At 43.2% G+C, this 22,133-nt stretch overlaps 1 protein-coding gene across 1 annotated transcript in view; it reads left to right on the top strand.

Annotated features, from left to right (window-relative positions):
* The window catches only part of LOC107084855 (nesprin-2-like), an 81,547-nt gene that overhangs the window by 3,952 nt on the left and 55,462 nt on the right, over positions 1-22,133 (top strand). Inside the window, exons 2-15 of the mRNA XM_015374903.1 lie at positions 3,245-3,371; positions 6,377-6,438; positions 9,519-9,614; positions 9,696-9,773; positions 11,960-12,052; positions 12,171-12,373; positions 12,584-12,783; positions 15,935-16,035; positions 16,154-16,243; positions 18,923-19,036; positions 19,469-19,606; positions 19,867-20,031; positions 20,935-21,047; positions 21,719-21,878. Coding sequence (XP_015230389.1) covers positions 3,284-3,371; positions 6,377-6,438; positions 9,519-9,614; positions 9,696-9,773; positions 11,960-12,052; positions 12,171-12,373; positions 12,584-12,783; positions 15,935-16,035; positions 16,154-16,243; positions 18,923-19,036; positions 19,469-19,606; positions 19,867-20,031; positions 20,935-21,047; positions 21,719-21,878 — 1,701 coding nt within the window. The 5' untranslated portion in view covers positions 3,245-3,283. The remainder of the gene's footprint in view (positions 1-3,244; positions 3,372-6,376; positions 6,439-9,518; positions 9,615-9,695; positions 9,774-11,959; positions 12,053-12,170; positions 12,374-12,583; positions 12,784-15,934; positions 16,036-16,153; positions 16,244-18,922; positions 19,037-19,468; positions 19,607-19,866; positions 20,032-20,934; positions 21,048-21,718; positions 21,879-22,133) is intronic.

Raw genomic sequence — 22,133 nt, 5'->3', positions numbered from 1 at the left:
CTGTTGATGAATTGCTGCATATTAACCCTCTCATAGATGACTGCTGATGAATTGCTGCACATTAACCCTCTCATAGATGACTGCTGATGAATTGCTGCACATTAACCCTCTCATAGATGACTGCTGATGAAGTGCTGCACATTAACCCTCTCATGCTCTTATGATGTTTAGCTGTTAGTGCTGCAGCGTCTGAAGCCGCTCTCCCTTTTAAAGTCAGCCTTCCACTCAGCCACATACCGTGACTTCAGGCCTGCATATCCAGTTTTCCCGCTTGTTAAGCTAATGAACAGGGTGTGATTATATCTCGTAAGCAGAATCAGCTGTGAATCATATTTTTTCAACTCTTAAATTAGACGCTCCTTTGGTCGCCTTTGGTCAGCCACACAGACTAACAGCAGTAAAACCATCATCTAAAGCTTGGTTTGCCTGGAAAGCACTCTGAAAAGTGCTTTATAAACATGTTAACCTTGACCTCTTGACCTTGTCAAGTGGTTCTATTGTCTTTTTCTCTCAGGTGTGTCAGTGAAAGCACAGAGAGACAGGTTGAGCCGCACGGCCTGCAGGTTTGATCAAAGAGCAGCTGATAGGGCGTTTCCTCAGCAATGCAGGGTGAGGCTCTGCACTGATTGGAACACCTCCATGTTAAAGGTTAATGGTTTCAGGGAGGGTTGTTTACCAGCTGACTGAGAAACAGGCGGTAAAAAGGACTTCAACTCCAAACACATGTCATCTCAAGGCACTTTCCAGTTCACCAGATCATCCACTCAGATTGATTCAAAGTTTTCTATCTTAGGAAAACCAGCTGATTTCATCGACTCATTGACTCTTCAGCAATCCCTCACACTAAGCAAGCTTGTAGCGACAGTGGAGAGGAAAAACGGCCTTTTATTATCTGCTGAGGCCGATCGGGGTTCAATGAGACAGAAGCAATGAGACAGAAGCAAACATAGAAAAAGAATCTTAGATACAAAAGGCAACTGTCAACCAGCTCCAGAGGCGGCCCCATCCAGGAAACACACAGCTGGGCAGACAAGCTCCGAGCCAGCTGCCATGTCAGAGAGCCCAGTTTAAGGACTTGAGATGAGATATTGATTAATTTTTATCACTGCAATGAACCATTTCAGCCCAGTGTTACCAGATCTCAGGTTGAACCTGGTTGGAAACCAGAGGATACACTCTGGATGTTTACTCTGGATGTTTACTCTCCCCTTCCCCTTCCCCCGTGGGTTTTCCAGTGCTAAACTCCCTGAATGTGTCTGAGTGGGACCAGTCTGTGGCTGGCAGTCCTGGGATGGCTGACATGTTGAGCTATTGTGGTCCAGTGAGTCCTCCAAAACGGTTTCGTGTTTGGATCTGAGGTAGATAAAAACCATTGAGACCTGTAGGAGTCTTTAGACTGGTTAACAGGATTACTAAACAACAGCAGCTTTCATTTTACTAATATTATCTATGATAGACTGAAACCTCTGTTACTGAATGAATCAGTGCGTCCTGTAATGGGATCTGGACCAGATTCATTCAGTCACTCTCTGATGCCCCCTTAGAGCTTCAGCTACATCATGATGGAGGATCTGAATTTAGCGTGTGGAGTTAGGAAGATGAGGCAGAGGCATTTCTTGCAGGAAGAAAGGTTCCAATTTATTTAACGTCCTCAGACGGAGAGATAGACCTCAGTAAATACATTTATACCTTACAAAAATCCCAACACACACACTCCCCCCAGTGGAACCAACCCACCCACCTTCTCACACTTGAACATTTGGAGGAAAACCAACTTGAGTTCATCAAGGCTATTTGCTGTTAGGTTAATATATCGATCTATGGATCTTCTCTAAACAGCAGTCCTCATTCTTATCCCTCATAACCTCCGTTTGGAGCCTGTGAGGCTAAGAAAAGACATATCTCAACATATTTTACTCCACAAGTGGTAAAGAGCTTTCCTCTCGGATCTAAGCTCAGGTTATGGTCGGTTCTGCATTCTACCTCCGCCTCCAATGTGTGGGGTCTCCCACTGGCACCACTACTTTTCTATTCTGACCTGAAGGTGTTGGAGTAGTCTTTCTGGCTATGGGGCGTCCAAAGCAGCAGGCAGAACCTTCAGAATCCTAACTAGGTTCCAGGCAGATGTTCCCTTTACGGACCTAATCCCCACGTCTGCATGAACTACTGTGATTTCATGCTTTGCAGATATTAATGTTGTCTATTTGACATTAATGAAAGGCGTGGACCTCAGTGTCTTCCTGTCTGTGATACAATCTCTTTGCTGTAGTCAGACTAAGGTTCTGCCTCTACATGCAGCAGCAGCATGAAGCTTCCTTTTTGGCCAAAGCAATGATCATTGATTGAAGGATCAGATTCATTAAACATTGAGCGTTCTTGATGTTCTAGTTCTATGACAGACAGCGTGGGGCTCATGGATATTTTTATAGATGTTGTAGCTTGGCCTGTTTTTCAGTGTAGTCCTGTTTCTCTGACTGTGACAAACTGGATGTGCTCTCTTCATCCTCTGACATGGAATCTGGCTCGGAGCTCGTCTGCCTGGCTTTGTGTTTCCTGGCTGCCTATGGAGCTGCTTGACAGTTGCCTTTTGTATCTATGCTTCTTTTTCTATGTCTGCTTCTGTCTCCTTGAACCCCAGTCGGCCTCAGCAGATGGCCGCTCACACTGAGTCTGGTTCTGCTGGAGGTTTCTCTCTGTTCAAAGGGAGTTTTTCCTCTCCACTGTCGCTACAAGCATGCTTAGTGTGAGCCAATAAATCAATGCAATCAGCTGGTTTTCCTTAGATAGAAAACTTTGAATCAATCTCACTGGATGATCTAGTGAATTGTAAAGTGACATTGAATTGTAAAGTGAGAGATGACGTGTTGTGAATTGGCGCCATAGTAATAAACTGAATAGAATTTAATTGTATCCAAGCCCTAAAGTAAAGCAGAGCTGCAGATGTTCTGTAGTTTCTAATCGTCTGCAGGGTCTGAGGGAAACAGGCTGATCAGTTTGGATCAGAGGGAGTACGGCTTCTGGAGCTGCAGAGGAGATGCTTTTCTATGAAATGGTTCGAGGGCCGCGTCCTGGAAGAGCCTCATAGCTTTCTGGTTCAAAACAGAGTTTGTTAAAGAAATGCAGTGAAAGACTTGTATCATTGTTGGAAAAGCTGCAGAACGGATTGCGATGTCAGGATTCCTGTTTTTTCCGTTTCTCTCTTCTTTGATGCTAACTGCATGCTACCTCTCTCTGTGCCTTGCAGGGCTGCAGCATGCTTTCAGGAGCCTGTTGACCAGACAGGATGTCGTCAGACCTCTACCTCAGCGATGGTCAGTCAGAGCGGGGGTTCGTCCCCTTGGACATCGACAACGTCCAGATTCTGCTGCAGGGTCAGTGTCCTCCTCCTTCGGTCCATGCTGGGTTTGGTGTTCACAGTAATACTGGGCTTTCCTGGAGAATGTGTCCTGATCCGAACCCCTGGATGTTTGTCTCCTTCAGGACGACAGAGTTTAACCTCATTTACTGGGATGTTTGCTGATAGACTAGATGTTTCAAACTCAGTCTGTTCCAGCTGCACAGTTTAATAACAATATGTTGATTTTAATGCTAATAGATTAGAACATTTTTATATTGCTTAATGGGAAATGTTTAATACCTGCTTAAAGGTTATTATTTTTAAAGGACTTTATCTGTGATGTGGAGCTGCTGCAGAGGTGAAAACCAGGACAATGAGCTGTTCTAAGAGCAGAACCTCCAAACCCAGAAGCACAGAGACATGCCAGCATCTCTCCTCCACCTGCAGTCCACTTCCACATGGCTTATCTACACAAAACATCCTGTCACCAATGTGAAATTTCCAGCATGCATCTAACAGGCCTCCCAGCTTCCCATTCAGACCAGTAGTGGGGGTTATACCGGGCTGAGTCTCTGAATGTTTGCTTCGTATCTCTGACTCACCCATGATGCAGCCAGATGTTAGCTTGGTTTGGGGTCATGTTTGAACAAGCCTGAGGTGTGAGTCAGCATCAGAGGAGGTGGAGCCCAGGTACGCTCACCTGCTGCAGGCTAGAAATGGAACCAGACTTCTAGCTGGTTGAACAGGAAGACGTTTCAGGTCAACTTTCCGTTCGCTGCTGCTCTGCAGACATGGAGCCGCTGTGTTTACTGACAGACGGTTAAACATGTTCCCACATGGTGCAATGTTTGCTTTCAGCTTCTTTAGGCTTTGCTGACTGTTTACAGCAGAAGAGGTTCAGCTGAGCGGTTCCATCATGGGTGAGTAGAACTGTCACCTATTGAGAGATAAGCTTCAGAAAGCAGCAGATAGAATCTGGATCCATAACTAGAACCAAGAACATCAAATCAGTCCTGCTCTGAGATTGTTGGGTCTGCCTGTTATATGTGGCACTCATGCAGAAAGCTGAGATGGAGACCAGGTTGCATCACGTTCCTCTGATGCTGCTACTCCACCAGGACTCCTCTGCTGCTTAAACGGTTCAGAACAGCAATGATGGAGAGAGTCCAGGGGTCCAGGGGTGAAGGACGGAGGAGTTTGTTCTGTAGCAACAGGGTCACTGGGTCAAAACCTACTCTGATCACCTCCTTTCATCTCTGTTCGTCTCTGTCTCAGTCCACCACTGTCCAACTCACTGGTCTCTCTCCATCCCTCTCTGTCTCTGTCTGCCTCTCTCTGCGTCTCAGTTCCCCTCTGTCAGTCTCTGTCCGCCTCTGTAAATCTGTTGGTCTCTGTCCATCTTGGACAGTCTCAGTCCCTCTCTGTAGTTGTCTCCTTGAAGAAGACACTTCTCCCCTCTGTCTAGTGATGGTGGTCAGAGGACAGGCGGTTCCTGTGTTTGGCAGCCTAGCTTCTTCAGCGTGCCCCGCAGCAGCTGTGGCTACAGCGTAGCTTGGTGGATGAATGGATGAATGCAGCCAAAGCACTTTGGGTTCCTGATTAACACACACGGATGTTTCTGAGCCTTTCATTTTCTGCTTCCATTTAACATCACATCATGGCGGGCTTCTTGAAATACAAAAGGTTAATTTAATCTTATTAAAGAGATACTAATTTACTGAGTTTGGTAAATCTAATTTAATCAGGAAATGACCAAAGATGGATGATCTGCTTCAGATTCAAAAAGCAGGAAATGTTCCCACCAAATATCGGTGGAGCGTCTGGCAGACGGAGCTGATAAAGATATTACAGCTGCTGTTCCTCCAGCTGGTGTCGCTCTAGTAGACCTCATCTATCAGCTTCCTGCTTTTCTTCTGTGGAAAAGCTGATTGTTTCCCTTTAAATTAAAAACACATTGAGGTCTCCTGAGAAGTTGAATCTGTGGTTTAACCATGAAAAAAAGTGACCTAGCTCGTTTTCACAGATAACACTCGAAGGCTGAGGCTGTTCACCACTATTTATCTTCCTGTATGAAACACAGATTTAGTGAATTTACTGTATGACATATGACTGTAGTCATATATTAGGTGCAAAATAGGAAATAAAATGCTGTTCTGGTTTTATGTTCACATTTAACTTTACCACACGCACTTTTTTAATTGGATCGCTGACATTTTCTCCAAGTGTATTCTGGGTAAATCACCACTTTTTAATATGCCGCTGCTTTGTTTTCATGAATGCTTTTATCAGATGAACATCAAAGCAGATACTTTTTACACCGGGTTATTAATTGGAAAAAGTAAAATAATGTATTTATATATGGTTTCCATTGAACATAACAAAATCTGCTGTTTGTAATTATTTTGATCTTAACATCTTAGGTAGCAGACAGACAAAGAGAAACTGCACTCTGTTAAATTTTAAACTCTTTAAACTCTGAATTGATAAATGTTTAGTGCATTAAGTGTAATAAAAATTATTTGGGTTTAGAACACATGAAACATTTTATGTTCAGCATAAACTTGAACCTTTGTTATAATCAAATGTTTTTATGATATTCAGTCAATTTTTTTCTTTTCCGTTAAAAATGAATTTCATACTAGTCCTATAAAATAAACACACTTATTTCTTGTAGCTAAACCAGTTTTAAAATAAAATAATATGTAACTAACTATCTAACTATAGTATTTCACCTTTACATCATGTTGCTGTAGACATGAACTAAAATATTTCTGTCAATTCAACAGTCTTCATTTGTTGTGATGACATCACAACATTTTCTGTCATGGAATGATGACACTAAGCTTTATGTTTGCTTTTTACTCCAATTTACATTTGACAAGACAAGTTTTCACAGGCTGGAAATTCTTTCCTAATGATTAAATATGAAAATATAATGAATCCTTATCAGGGGCAGTGGTCATTTGAACTCTGCAGAGTATCTGTGACCAGGAGAGAAAGTTATAGCTGTTTTTCTTTTTTTTTCTTTTTTTTTTACAGTGGAACAGGAGCAAATCCAGAAGAGAACCTTCACCAACTGGATCAATGCTCAGCTGGCAAAGGTGAGGCTGCAGCCTGAACATTGGTTCCGCTTATAAACCAGTAAACGGCTGCATCTGGTTACCGGAACCACCAAGCATCAAAGAAACATCAATGGGTAGATTTTACGCAACGAGCACCCAGAGAGATGATCTAAAGTAGATCTCACTCAGCCTGAAATAAACCAATGACGTGTTTCAACATGTCACAGAAAATATTTGCTCCTTTCAATTTAAACGTTTACTTCTGACCTTGATAGATACTGAGATTCAGTGTTATCAGTGTGTTATCAGTGTGATAGAGCTCACATAGAGTAAACAAAGAGCTCACATGGAGTAAATATAAAGCTCACATAGAGCTCAGATACAGCTCACATAAAGCTCCCACGGAGCACACTTAGAGCTCACATAGAGCTCACATTGAGCTTACATAGAGCTCACTTAGAGCTAAGATAGAGCCCACATAGAACTCACAGAGAGCTCACATAGAGCTCACATAAAACTCCCAAAGAGCTCAAATATAGCTCAAATAGAACTCACAACGAGCTAGCATAGAACTCAGAAAGAGCTCACATAGAGCTCAAATAGAGCTCACATTGAGCTCATATAGAACCCACATAGAGCTCACACAGAGCTCAAATAGAGCTCACATAAAAGTCACACAGAGCCTTACATAGAGCTCAGATAGAGCTCACATTGAGCTCACATAGAGCACAAATAGAGCTCACATAGAAGTCACACAGAGCTCACATAGAGCACAAAAAGAGCTCAGATAGAGCCCACATAGAGCTCACATAGATCTAACTTAGAGCTCACATAGAGCTCACATAGAACTTACGTAGAGCTCACATAGAGCTCATATAGAGCTCAGATACAACTCACATAGAGCTCACATTGAGCTTACATAGAGCTCACTTAGAGCTCACATAGAGCTCAGATAGAGGAAAAATACAGCTCACATAGGGCTTGGATAGAGCTCACATAGAACTCACAAAAAGCTCACATAGAGCTCAGATAGAGCTTTGATTGAGCTCACTCAGAGCTTACTTAGAGCTCACATAGAGCTAACATAGAGCTCACATAGAACTCCCATAGAGCTCACATAGAACTCACATAGAGCTCATATAGAGCACAAATAGAGCACACATAGAGCTCAGATATAGCTCACATAGAGCTCCCATAGAGCTCACATAGAACTCACAAAAAGCTCACTTAGAGCTCACATAGAGCTCCCATAGAGCTCACATAGAGCTCACTTAGAGTTCACATAGTGCTCACTTAGAGCTCACATAGTGCTCACTTAGAGCTCACATAGAGTGCAAATAGAGTTTACATTGGGCTCACAGCTGAACCAGGTTTGAAGGTCACCTTTAAAATGATCTCAGTTCTTCAACTTTCTGATCACTTTCGGTTCTTTTGTTTAGTTTTTAACTGTTCTTGTATTTTTATTCAGAAGGGAAGGTGAAGGTTGTCGGTTTGAAACCGGGGACGTCCTTGTTATGATTTCTGATTATCAGCTGTCGCCTCTCCGCTCTGTCTATTTTTAGCAGCCATGAGTGAAGCAGTGAAGGGCAGTGGAGTGGCGGTCATGGTAACGTGTGGGGGATAAATATAGCAGTCAGGGTCAAAGTTCACAGGAGGCAGACTGACAGCGACAGAAGGGACCTCCCTCCTTCACTCTAACATGGTTCTGCTGCTGGTTTCATTTCATGCTTTAATCCACCTCTGCAAACCCATTCCCACATGATTTGGTTCTGAGTCCAGAGCCCAGGTTCTGATGATTACTGATGGAACCAAATAGTTCCCAGCACCTCCCTGCAGACCAGGCAGATGATCTAACTCCGAAGGAGTAGGAAGCTCTTCCTGATCGCGAAAATTAAGCTGTGCTTCATTTCCAGCTTCACCCACCTGCGCGCCTCTCCTGGGGGCCCCAGAAGGCCTTACTGGCCTCAAAGTGACGTTTTCAGTATCTTCTGTTGAGCTTAGAAAGACGTGCATCAAGTTGTTTTCATTTCCAAGCAGGAAATGTTGCATAATGTGTCCTTAAAACAGAGGCTGCAAAGGCTGCAGAACAACCGTCGTAATCACCGTTTGAATGTTCCAAAGCACATCTGATTGCAGATATAAAACCAAGGCTGTTTCTGGTTTGATAACTTGATGCTGTCAGACGTCATAAGGAAGAAATCATCTGCTTCATTCACTGGAGGCTTCTTCCAAGAACTGCTGATTAATCCAGTTTCATTCTACAGGGTTATTCTTTATTTATCATTCCTGACTGGATGTGCAGCTCCTGATTTAGGTCCCATTTCTGACTGTCCAGATTAACTACCTATTATTTACTCTTGATGCTGCTGAACCAGACAGGAAATAAAGACTGACCATTTAAGCTAAGCTAGTGATTGGTATAGCCAGCTGAGGCCATCAGTCTATCTGAGGAAGTAGATTGTTACCTGAGTCGGAGGTTCCCAAAGGCTGCAACACATCAGTAGAACTGAAATAAACACGGCATCTCTGAAAACTGGAGGCTCCTTCATTAAAAAGCCTGCGTCCTAAAAGCACAAAGGATTAGAACCACCACTGCTCCCTTCGAGTGAAGTTAATCTTTTTATTTCCATTATTTCCTGAGCAACTGTTTATAGCCATGCTGATGTTTGTACAGGTCGTCCCTTTTTTTCCGTTAGTTCTGAATCCTGTTGGAGAATCATGTTGTATGGATTTCCAGTCCCCTGACTGTCGGATTATTTAATTTAGTTTAATGTGGTCTCTCTGATAACCACCACTTTTTTTTTTTTACCAGAGGATAATGATCTGATTGATTCCTGATCTGCTTTTCCTCGCTTCAAGAACCCATTAGGTTTCCAGATGGGATCAGTTTTAGCAATAAAACAGCAGCAGCTTCACTTCTGACATAAACACTGAATTTCCTTTGAATCTTTCTTCTCTATCTGTGGATCTGTTACCCACTTATTTTTTTCATTTTAAAGTAGATATTCTATTTAAATTCTTTGTCTTTCAGTTTTTCTTTTCCAAATGTTTGAAATATAGTGCAGAGCTGGAAGACTTCAGCTCTAATGTCTAAAACATGTTTGTTTGCGTTGTGACAGCGGAGGCCGCCATCTAAGATTAGAGACCTGTTCCATGATTTCCGTGATGGCTCTAAGCTGCTGGATCTACTGGAGGTGATGAGCGGTCAGCGCATCGTGAGTACCACCGCAACTCCACCCCCTCAAAGCCAGACTTCGCTCTAAGCCACCTGTTGACTCGGTGGGTTTGTTTTTCAGAATCGGGACAAAGGACGAGGGATGTTTCAGAGCAGGAGCAACATTGAGAAAGCACTTTCCTTTCTGAAGAAAAAATCGGTAACGTATTAAACTCATTTAAGTTTCAAGAATACAAACTTTACTGGTGTCACTGAGAGGACATGTAACATGAAACACATTCTGCTGAAAACAGAAAAAGTAGCGATCCCCAGGTCATTTAACTCAGATGTAGAGTAGAAATGCTGATCTAGGTGCTAATCTGTGTCATCATGGTTAATCTCCAGATTAATCCGGCAGTGACCAGAGCATACAGTTTTTGGAAACAATGGCTCCACCTTATAGAAGCCTCATAGACCCATTAGATTGTTGCCAAAAGGTCCAATGGCTGAAATCAACCTGTCGTCTGGAGGGCCTTCTTTTAAACACAGGATGAAATATTAGAACATGGTTCCATGCAGGTCAATGGTCCAGATTTAGTATTAATCTCTGATTTATTGCTGTTTGATGCGGCTGACCAGCCAATGACCAATGAAGCTGCTAGATCCTGTGTCCAGGAGCTCCTGCAGGGCTCACTAAGACCGTAAACCACTGAAATAGTTCCTAGATCTAAATTATTCCTACCATGACCAGCATTGCTCTACTGCCTTCACACTGAAACCCCCAACTTCAAACACCAGGAGGCAGTTTGCTGATTTCAGCTCTGCGTTTAAGTCCCTCCTCTCTCAGTGGATAACAGAGCCTAACCATAAGGATCAGGACCCCTACATCCTCCACCATCATCTCCCTTATCTACCTCCTTAGTCTGACCCTGGAGACAGCTCCGTTGATGTGGAAGACCTCCTGCCTTGTTCCAGGACCAAAGAAGACTCAGCCAGCGGTCCTCAGTGACTATAGACCTCCTGCCTTGTTCCAGGACCAAAGAAGACTCAGCCAGGAGTCCTCAGTGTCTACAGACCCGCTGCCCTGACAACCACATCTTGAAGGTCCTAGAGAGACTTCTGTTGGTTCACCTCAGCAAGCAAACCAGCAGTTATCAGGACCCCCTGCTGTTTGCTTATCGCCATGGAGATGGAGTTGATGATATCATCAACCTGCTTCAACAAACCCACTGTCATTTAGACATGGCAGACAGCACTGCGAGGGTCATGGTCTTTAATTTCTCCACATTTAGCCTGACTGACTTTGAGAGAAACTCCAGCAGACTCAGGTGGAGGCATCAACAATCACCTGGATCAATGACTACCTGACAAACAGACCACAGGTTGTTAGACTGAAGGCTCAGCTGTCTGATCCAGCAGCACAGGAGCACCACAGGGGACGGTACTCTCTCCATTCCTTTTTCCTCTGTTCACCTCTGACTTCCAGGACCAGACAGAGTCCTGTCATCTGCTGAAATACTAGGATGAATCTGTAGCCATTGGAACATGGTGGCATGGCATGGTGTGGAAACAATCATCTGATCCTGAAGGTCTACAAAACAAGGAGCTGATTGGAGATTTCAGAAGAAACAGGAAGTTAAATCCTGTTAACAGGTGGTGGTGGTGGAGAAGTAGAAATCCCTCGGTGTTCACCTGGACAACAAACTGGACTTGAGACACAACTGGGAAGCCGTCTCCAAGAAGGGACAGAGCAGACTGGACTTCTAGAGGAAGCTTAGGTCCTTTAGATGCAGCAGATCTTCTATTATTCTGCTGTGGAGAGTCTGATCTCTTCCTCCATCATCATCATCATCATCATCATCATCATCATCATCATCATCATCATCATCATCATCATCATCATCATAATCATCATCATAAGAGCTAATGATTGAAATAAGCTCAAGCAGCTGATAAAGAAGGCCAGCTCTCCTCTACAGATGATTTCACAGAGAAGGAAGAAGATGAAGGACAACATTGAGCATCCTCTTCATCAGGCTTCTCCAGATCCAATCAAAGACAGACCTCTACTGAAGATCATCCCTGCTTAGAACTACCAAAATCTACAAGTGGTTAAACAAAAAGCCAATAAGTTATGGCAACATCTCATTACCCTTTGGGTTTATTGTATTTTTAAAGTAGTAAATGTTTTATCTCTTCAGTGCTAGATTAACTGGAATCTGGATACCAGTTTACTGCAATCTAAACTATGTCCATAACTTTGGGCTGGATGGATGTTTTGAACACCAGAGTGAAAAAGGGTCCAACATTTCTTCATGATGCTGTCAATTTCCATAGAAAAAGTTGAATCAATGTACAGTAGTTTTATAGACATACAAAATAAAGATGCTCTGCCTGTGTCTTCAGGTCAAACTGGTCAACATAAACATTCCTGACATCATTGAAGGTAAACCCTCCATCATTCTGGGCCTCATATGGACCATCATCCTTCAGTATCATGTAGGTTTACTTCTTCACTCTATTACACCTTATTTCCTGTGTGTTACAGCAAAGTAGGAGCTTTTAGGCAAACCTTTGAATGTTCTCTGGGTTTTCTGAACTGTTTTTGTTTTCCCAGATCGAGGAGCTGGCCAGCTGCCTCTCCTTTGATTCCCGCCAGTCGTCCATGGAGTCTTTGGCCAGTTTGGACACTCGCTCCACGCTCTCCAGCCGCTCGGCCAGCAGCAGCCCTGTTCCTGCTAAAGGCTCTCCTCTACATAGCCGCTTTAGGGTTTCTGCAAAGAAAGCTCTGCTGCTCTGGGTGCGGGAGCAGTGCCACAGGTAAGACGATGGTTGTTTATCAGTGAATGTGTGGAGGGTGATCTTCCTCGCCATGTTGACCAAAAATCTGAAGCAGCTGAACTAGTTTGAAACGGGACCGCTGGCTGTTGCTGTAATAATTTTGACTTTCTCCTTAGTTCTGCTATGAATCCTTGTTTGAATGTTTTTTGTTTTAAAGTAAACCTTAAAGCATAGTTTTTTTTTCTTTAGAGCTGGCTGCACCCTGAGCATAAAGGACTTCAAGGCGAGCTGGAGGAGCGGCGTCTTGTTTCTCGCCATCCTGAATGCTCTCAGACCCAACCTGGTCAATCTGTCCAAAGCCAGAACCAGGACCAACAAGCAGAACCTGGAGGAGGCCTTCCACATGGCAGAGATGGAGCTAAAGATTCCTAGACTCTTGGACCCCGATGGTAAGTACCTACAGTTAGACTTTCTCATGAAATTGTTGAAATGCATTAACTGTCAGTAGAAACCATGACATCCTCATGAACTAACGATCAGAGCGAATTTTCTTATCTGAGAGGAATATGGATCAGCTGTGCCACTGAAATGATCCTATCGCAGCTTAAGCCACTCTGATCTTCAGTTTTTTATGTCCATGTGGGTATTGCTTACTCTGACGCAACCTGCTGTCATTCTGAAGCTAAAACAGCTTCTAGTGTTATCCTTAGACCAGGGCCGTTTCTCCGTTCATGAGAACGTGAGTACTGACTCGCGTTCTTGTCAAGTTCTTTCTTGGCAAGAACACAGGAAAGTCCGGTCTTGGCGAGAATGCGAGCATGCAGCATAGATATGGGTCAATTAGAACAGAAGCGTACTCTTGACGTCACCACACGCTAGGCTCTTCTAGAGCTGCAACAAGCTCTGCTTGTTGCCACGGTCCTCTCAACTTTCGGAAATCTTTTTTTAAATTTACGCATTAAATCACTAAATGGACCATATAATGACGCTTTATAATAATAATAATATTCTCTCCTCAAAGTACTTTTATTAAGAGAACATTTTACTTTCAATGGAGCGCTTCATTGAAAGCTGCTGCAGTCGCAGTGCATGCTGGGACAGCTCTCAATCTCAAGAACAGACAAGTCTGCTCTGATGCATACTCGATAAAGAGGGCGGGGCGAGAACAACATCTGGGGATTTGGTGCATTCTTTGATGAACCCAGAATGCACACCACACACATGGAGCTAGTCTTGAAGGTTTATTGAAAGTAATGAGTTGTGGATGAAGGTAACCAGAGGCTGTACCGGACTAGAACTGGAGGTGTAGATGGAACCTGGAGAACCGGAGAGAGTACTTGGAGATGCAGGGCTGTTGTTGAACCGAAGGAGCAGCTGGAGGGAGTTTTCCTTGGACGTGGTGCTGCGGAAGCAACCAGGAAAGCAGTAGATAGAGAGTCCATAGAATGCATGGCTGCAGTGGTTTGAGATGAGCACAGAGTGAGCATCAGCTGCAGTAATCCATAGGGAAACAGCAAGAGTTCTTGGAGAGACAAAGGCTTCTGTAATTTGCAGGACAACAGAGAGCATTCTTGGTGAAGCAGAGTCTGCATAAATCCAGAGGACCACAGAGAGTATTCTAGAAGACGCTGAGCTGCTGTAAATCCCCAGGTGCAGACGAGAGAGTTCACAGAGCAGAAGGCAAAAGATCCAGCAGTGCAGCAACAGAAGCACAGAACCTGACTGACAAGGTGTTGGGTTGGTAGTGACTGAATACGAACCAGCAGGGAAGAGCTAACTGAGGGAGGTTTTTGAAGAAAGGCTGGCAGGTGGAGTGGGTATTGACTAACTGGTGCTTAACAGGAGTGACTAATTGGTGAGGGAGTGAGGCTGAGCTGTATGAGAGGAGGAGGTGCTGGGAAATAACAGGAGGTGATAGCCAGGCCAAAATTGAAACATGACAGAAGTAGGCACCGGAAATCTGTTTCATCCGAGGTTAATTAAGCTGATCTAACTCTGCTGACCTCAGGTTTAGGTTTTAATCCCACAATGTTATGATTTAGATGGGTCCTCAGAGGAGGACTAAACTAAAGCTATGAAATTAGGTTTAGATGTAAAGATCACCAACCTTAAGTGTATGGTAAGCTATGCACTAGTTATGGTTAGGGTTATTTTCAGGGTTAGGATAAAGACAGGGTCGAAAAACACTGAAAAGGTATTGGAATCAACACATGGTCCTGCCTACGTGTAGAAAAGACAAGTGTGTTGTTTTAATTTTAAGTTTTTAAGTTTTAAGTTCAAAGATCCTTAAAGTGTCAGAGGTGGGATAGAAGGACCCAATAGACAGTGGTATAATTCAAAGGCTTTTATTAAAATACAGAAAAACAGAAGCAGCTGTAGATCTGCATTGGCTGTAGACAGCCCACCAAACAGAACAAACAGTTCTGTTTTAGGTGGGAACAAACAGTTCAGGCAGAACATTCAAATGGGAACAGGCAGGCTCAGTGGCTCAGAGGCAGAACAAGGCAGGATATCAGGAACACTACGTTACCCTAAAAACTTCTCTCCACTGAGCCAAGAACAGGAACAGGGCACACTCAGTGGCAGATCAGGATCAGGAAATCAGGACCATTATGAAATGTTAAAAAAGTCTCTATCACCACTGGCCCCAGAACGAGAACATGAACTATGGAATCAGCAGTAATTTCCAACCTCAGCAATAATCTCCATCCTCAGTAATCACAAACTCAATAATCTGGCCCCGATAGCTGGGACTGAGCTGTATGTAAGGAAGCAGGAGCAGGTGGATTAGATGAGTGATAATTGGAAACCAGGCCGTTAGGCAGGTGAATGAAATTAGCAATTAGGCCAGCTCTCACAGTCATGATGATGACTTGAAGACAATAATGTTTTGTTTATAAGAACGGTAAAAGCTGCAAAATAATTCACTTTTATTCCTGCATTTTGTCTTCATAATGACTGGTCCAAACTGGTATGACCTCCATGGTACATATCAGTGTGTTATTATAATTGTTATGTAGTAAAATCAAACTGTTCTAATCATGAAAGCATTTTGATATTTCTGTAGTGGAGTCTTTGAGGTTGGACGGCCTCCTTACCATCACCCTAATCACCACCCTCTGTACAGTGGTACATGAATAGCCCTAACTCCTGCAGCGATATGCAGGGCCTAACATCTGATGTATTAGTTGTTTTCTACAGACAGCTATCAGCCTCGTCACCAAATCGTTGGAGGGTTTTACATGTTTGAGCTGCCAGGCTGTGAAACTGGTTTAGGTGATATTTTGAATGATCTCAGTGCTGCTAAACCAGTGGCTGTTCCACAGCGTTTCTAACCGGGACATCCTGAGGGAGAGTTGGATGACGCGTAAGACGTCTGCTGACTCTCTGCTTACATGAATCCCTCATTTGTTTTCTCTGTGCCGCCTGCTGATTTATGACCACAGACACACTGGGGATTTTTTAAAGGAATTAGCCTTCCCCTCCACAGATTTGTTCCTAACAGCATTACCTCCTCATGCCTCTGGAGCAGTTATGGTGTTGATTGTGGGGTTGGTGGAGCAGTGGGGCTGATTATGGAGCTCTGTGATCTTGATCCAGATGTAGATGTCAGAGATCCAGATGAGAAGTCCATCATGACCTACGTGGCTCAGTTCCTGCAGTACTCCAGAGATGTGCCGGCCCAAGAGGAGGAGATGCAGGTCAGTGTCTATCTGCTTCTCTTATCTGCATCCCGCTGGACTAAACCCGGGTCTTCCTTTGAGATGTTCTTTAAAATGTCCTCCTTTCACCTCTTTTCTTCTTCTCCTTCCTCCTCAGACACAGATCTTGACTCCTCCTAAAAGCCCTTCACCTGTCAGCCTGCCTGTTCACTACACTCCTGCTATTTCTGCTTCACCTCTACGGCAGGTAGGGCAAACTGGCCCCGCCTCCTCTGTCCTCTACACCGTTCATCCTTTCTTCTGTTTCTCAATCATGCAGCTGAACATGTCTGACTGAAAACCAATCAGGAGATTTAGCAGCAGCGATCTGATTGGCTGGGAACTACCTTCACTTTTTGGACTGAACCTTTTTAGATGATTTAGTTTATATTTTAGATCAGCTGCTTGGAAGATTCTCAATTAACGTCTTCCTCTATCAAAAGTATTTTTTTAAAGCCCTGAAACAACAAAAGATTTCTCAAAAACCTTTATAGTTTTCATGAAGCTATCATGCTGTTTCATTAGGAGGGCACACATCATACACTGACATAAAAAACATGCACCATGAAACCTGATTTAACCCCCCCACCCCCCTCTAAATAGAAACCATAACACTCACAAGATTGTCTCTGGCACCTTCAGTGGAAAAAACTAAGGAGACCTGAATATAAACTGATTATTATCCACAAATAGACCAAAACAAACCAATGTCCTGCATGTCTGTTTAGCTGGAAATAGAGTACAGGCATATGAAAATACACTAGACCTCCACCTGTTAAGTATTCCTCGCCTTCTTGCAGAACCACATGGAAAAGCAAATAACTAAGGAATTGTCCAAAATAAAAGGGTGGTTGCATAATTTGGAAGCTAGCCTTCTAGTTCTAGAAAATTTAAATCTAAACTGTGTGACTAAAACGCAGCCTAAACTGCATCAGTTTAAACATGACTCAAAGTTGGTTTTATTCCTTCTCACAAATAATAAGTCTATTTTGAATAGCAGTAAAAGAGACATGCCTGAGAAAAGGCATGTGTCATTGTTTTACATTAATTCTGCATTATGTCAACAACTGCAGAACATTTCTGACTTTTAGGTATAACAGTTCTAGAAATATGGGACTTTAACTTCTGGAGTGATCAGTGTCTCCAAACCTCTCCAAATGTGGCGATGATGGGCGGTAATTTTGTTTTGTAGGCTGGAAGGTGAGGAAAACAAACATACCCAACATTGACATGATATATCTATGTCACCTATGGTAATCAACAAGACGGTTGCATTAGCTATAAGCTAACACGGTTTCAGGAAACACTGCGTTCAACTTGCTTTTAAGTGATCTGACCCAAAATGCAAGAGAACCACTCAGACAGCATGGCAACTTTTTAACAGGTTTATTGTGGTAAGGGTTGAGGGGTTGGATCTGGTACTCAGAGGGCTGGTGAACCCGGAAGTTTGGGGGGGTTCTTCTCTCTCTTCGAATCCAGTCAGTGTGGGTTGGTCTAGTGAAGAGGGGACTCGTTGGAGAGCGGACAGAACTTGAACAGCACATGTGGAGGTTTCTCCCCTGCTCAGTGTGAACACAGATTATCCTTCCAGGGGGAGAAGGCCAAACATCCAGTATGCAGGAAGATGTCCTGCCAAAGGCAAAGACAAAAACAGTGTCAGAGAAACAAAACTCAGATTAGACTCGGCTAAACTCAGCTTGGCTAGAGTACCCAAAACTGTCAAACACTCTGGCCACGAGGTAGTGGCAGTCAACGGCTCAAATACTCCCCAGTGATTAACCAACGAGCCGCAGGTGTGCAGGAGGGCCAACGAGGACAGAAAGCCACCTGGTGGTAGAGGGAGAGACAAACACAAATCAATAGACCACACAAACTGGATTCCTGACACAACTAGGTTTGAATCGCAGGAAGAAAAACAAAAACAGTACATTCAGCTCCTTCTGAATCGTAGGAAAGCAATTAGCAGCTATGGGGCTACCGTTAACAGAAATTTGACCATGAAGTTCTTGTTTTTTAAACTCCGTTGGAGGGGTGTGCCTTCAGGGGGGGAGTCGTTCCGGTTATGTTATTGACATTTGATCCCAACATTAGGTTCACTGAATTAATTACTGTTAATCCAGAACAGCTGTGAAAAGGGTTGAAATGTCCAGCTAATATAGCCAGAAAACTGGTCAGATTTGTGTTTCCTGTGAAGTAACCTTTAGAGCTGCTAACTGTTCAGATTAAAGGTTGGTTTTATTATTTATAGATATTAAACAAATGTCTCTGTAATCCTATATTATTCTCATGTTTAGTGTTGCTTCTTCATGAGGTTCTTTGGTAAATGTCTCTTTGACTCGATGCCTCAGAGTCTGCAGGACTTTTTAATTCTTCTCTATAAATATAGTTTGTTTTGCAATAAAAAGTCCAGCTGCAGTCCTCCAAACCTAGAAAAGATGTTCCCCAAGGCTCAGTTCTTAGATCCCTTCTTTTCTGTTTTTCAGATTAATATCTCCTGGTAAAGTTTTCTTTATGGATGTTTCCAACCGAATCTGATTATTCAGTTGTTGATCCACAGCTTTGTTTCTAGAATCTGGGAAACAGTAACCTGAAAGAAAAACCTTAGAGGCTGGACAGTAGTTGGGCTGTTCAGTGAATTCTTTGTCTGTAAACCGAACCTCATTGCCCTGTAGAGTTCTCTGTTAATATTAATGACCAGGATCCATTCAACTAGTTGCCCTGTTAGTGCAAGTTAGGTGCGTTACTCTGCAGAAGTTAGAGCTTTAAATCAGCCAGAATGGTTCACATCACTCACTACATCTAACTTGTACTGCCATAAACGTGTTGTCTTGCTTTGCCCTTATTATTGTTTGTTGATCTGTTTCTGTTTTCTCTTTAATGGCTCCAGGCGACGCCGGATCGAAAGGCGCAGGAAGTGACCTGCTGGCTTCTTCAGGCCTATGATGAGCTGTTGGAAGGATGGGACTCCACAGAAGGAGAAAGCTACTCTGAGCGATACCATGTGAGTCTGAAGGCCGCAGTAAAAAGTATTCACGCCCCTTAAAGTGTTCACATTTTACCTCAATCAAGTCACAGTTATTAATTAAAACAGGCTTATGTTTGGGATTAAAGAAAATTAGAGTTTAAAGGAAAGGAAATTGGGTAAACATTGGATATCCGTCCATCCTGATCCTGATTAGGAACAGTAAGTTTTTTTTTTTTTTTTTTTATTAATGAGGGGACTTGGATTTTCTTTAGGGGCAGCACAGGATAGGAGGCTTAGTTTTAGGTTAGTTTTTTTTCTTCAACTGAATATGAGCTGTTGTGTGTTTGTTTATCTGATAAATCAGCTGACCACGTTTAGTCTGTGGACATGCAGTGACCTCCTACTCTGAAGTAGTTGATTTGGGTTAAAATACGATCACAGTGACTGATGCAGACTGGCTTTCTTCAGGTTTTCCAGACCTTCCTGGTGTCTTTCAATGAGCAGCGCCGGCCCATCATGCCTTTGCTGACCTCCATGAAACGAGCCCCAAAGCTGAGCGAGCAGCAGCAGGCTCTGAGGGAAGCCTGGGAATCCCTCAATCAAAAGGTTCTGCTTGCTTCTCATGAATTCACTAGATTCCAAACTTCCTTTAAAAAACTGAAAAAAACACTAAGAAGAAAACGTCTAACAAATGCTTAATTCCTAATCTGTTAAATCAGTTGCACAGAAATCTGTTAAGTCTTACTTTCTTCGAACAATATCTGTAGTTTACCGTTAAAGAGCAACGTGGTCCCGGATAAAGCGGGAGACTACAAGAGTAATGGGCTAAAAGTGTAATGGGCTTTATGTTCTGTGTTTACACCCAGCTGCAAGAATACAAAGCTGAGTTAGACCGGAGTCTCCCGGCCCCCCTGGACACCATAGCTCAGTGGTTGGTTAAAGCAGAAGGAGCTTTGGCGGAGGAACAGGGGGAGCCCCCGGATCACGGCCGTGCCGCTGATGAAGCCAGAGAGAAACAAGAGCTGCTCAAGGTAAAGGATCCATTCTTTGATGCAGACTTGGAGGGATGGACCATCTGGGACAGGTTCCGCCATTTTGAAAGGTTCAAAATGGCCTCTGCAGCATTCAGCTGTAGAAACAATACTTTCCTCCCTATTCTTCTGGTTTTGCCTTTTTGTCTTCATGTAAACCAGCAAATAAAGAGAAAATGAATGAATGGGAGGAATAATCCAGCAGCTATGGTTGTTTAAACTGTAACCTATTATAAAGCTTAATCCTAACCCAAACAATCCCTGGAAAAGGACACATGGCCAATGGTGGGTTAATGTGGTCAGGAGGATGAATATGGACAAGAAATCTGATGTAACTTCTTCACCTAAGTGTTTACAGTGATGGTCTAAGCTCGCTTAAATACTCACCTGTAGAATGCTCCTCCTGACCCCCATGGCGGCGCGTCTCAGAGGGAGGGAGCTCTAGACAGGAAGCTGGAATGCCGTCCGCTCAGACATTACAGCCCCGGGCCTTTTGCTGAAACGCCGGCCTGTGGTGCTCTTAGCAGTAGGAGCAATAAACTTAGTTGCTGTTGCTATGCTTCCACCCATAGAGGGCAGCACTAAGAAACTTCAAGGCCAAATGTTGCAGAATTAGACAATTTCCTGGAAACTGTCAAAACCTGTGCAGTAGCATTAGGATAACATTTCTAGGTTCCTGTTTCTACAGCTGATCTGCAAAGAAGTTGATTTAGGGTTTATCTAATCTTTAAAAAAACAATAGATTCAGATGTAAAAAATATAAATAAATAAGCATCTTTCTCTTGAAATCCATGATAAAACGTGTGAAAGAAGGTCAAAAAACAAAACAAAACAGAAATTGTCGATAAGTCGATCACTTCTTGGGGTAGAAGTCGATCATGGTGTGTTCTTCTGGTGTTGCAGATCTGTTTGGATGAGATGCCGCAGCAGCTGAAAGTCTTCCAGTCCTTCCCAAACCTCAACGAGTTTGGAAACACAATGGTTCCATCAGAAAAGATGGATGAGCTGAAGAGAAGGTACTTTAACATTCAGCACCACAGAAACTCTTCCGGCATTCCTCCCTGTTAAAAGCTTTGTGACATAAAGTTTCTGAACTTTCCTCCAATTACCACGTAACACATTTCCATTTAAATTCAGTTCCAATTTTTAGTCCTCTTCAGTTATAAATCATCAGATTTTCAGTAAAGTAGTGTTAAATAAAGCCAAAGTGTGCAGAGATGTTCCGACAGAAGTTTCACCCATATTGCATCAGTAGGAATTATATTTTATTAAAAAAGCATTTAGGAACTGCCGAGTTGGAGCAAACGTCACCTCCCCCACCAGAGGGAGGTGTGTACAAATGATCTGCTCCTATAGACCTACCATTGGTCATAAACTCCGTTCCTCCAGAATCAATAACCGAGTTTGAATCCAGCGGCTGCATCCTCCAGAGATCCGGTGGCTGATTACATCATAGCGCAGCGTGGCGTGTTCAGATTGGCAGACTCCTCATTATGAAAATCTGTCCTTCGTTATGCACATTTGAAGGACGGGTCCGCTGTATCCTCCGTAGCCTTGGGTATCCAATGATTCATTGCGAATCAAACCAAGCCCTATAAAGCTGCCCTGTGCTCGAAGTAAAAAAAAAAAAAAATAGCAAAGAACAGTGGCGAAAGTTGTAAGTACAGTAAGCCATAACGTCCCTTAGCCAAGACCAAAGCAGCATACTAGCAGACAAAGGAAGATGCACCGCCGTCCTCAACAGTTCAGATTACCAGGACATGATTCTCAATCTACTGAGTGACACCAACACGTTTGAAAAGATACCAACACACCTACAAAACAAAATCACAGACTACCTCAAACAAGTAGAAAAAGACAAGATAATTAACCCTTCAGTTTATTTCAGATTACATCCAGGCGAGGACATTCCATGCTTTTAAGGACTTCCAAACATTCACCAGGAAGGAACACCACTCAGACCTATTGTCAGCAGCATTTATTCTATTGCTAAACAGCTTACTAATATTTTAAACTCCAAAGACTCATTTAAAGATGGCGGCAGGAGAAACCCTGGTGTCTTTGATGTTCCCAAAATTACGTAATTTGCTCGCAGCGACGTC

This window comes from Cyprinodon variegatus, unplaced genomic scaffold (genome assembly GCF_000732505.1).
Source record: "Cyprinodon variegatus isolate N-32 unplaced genomic scaffold, C_variegatus-1.0 Scaffold110, whole genome shotgun sequence".
In the NCBI taxonomy this organism is placed as follows: Eukaryota; Metazoa; Chordata; class Actinopteri; order Cyprinodontiformes; family Cyprinodontidae; genus Cyprinodon; species Cyprinodon variegatus.
The sequence above is the reverse complement of the archived record's forward strand: the minus strand, read 5'-3'. Positions and strand labels throughout refer to the sequence as shown.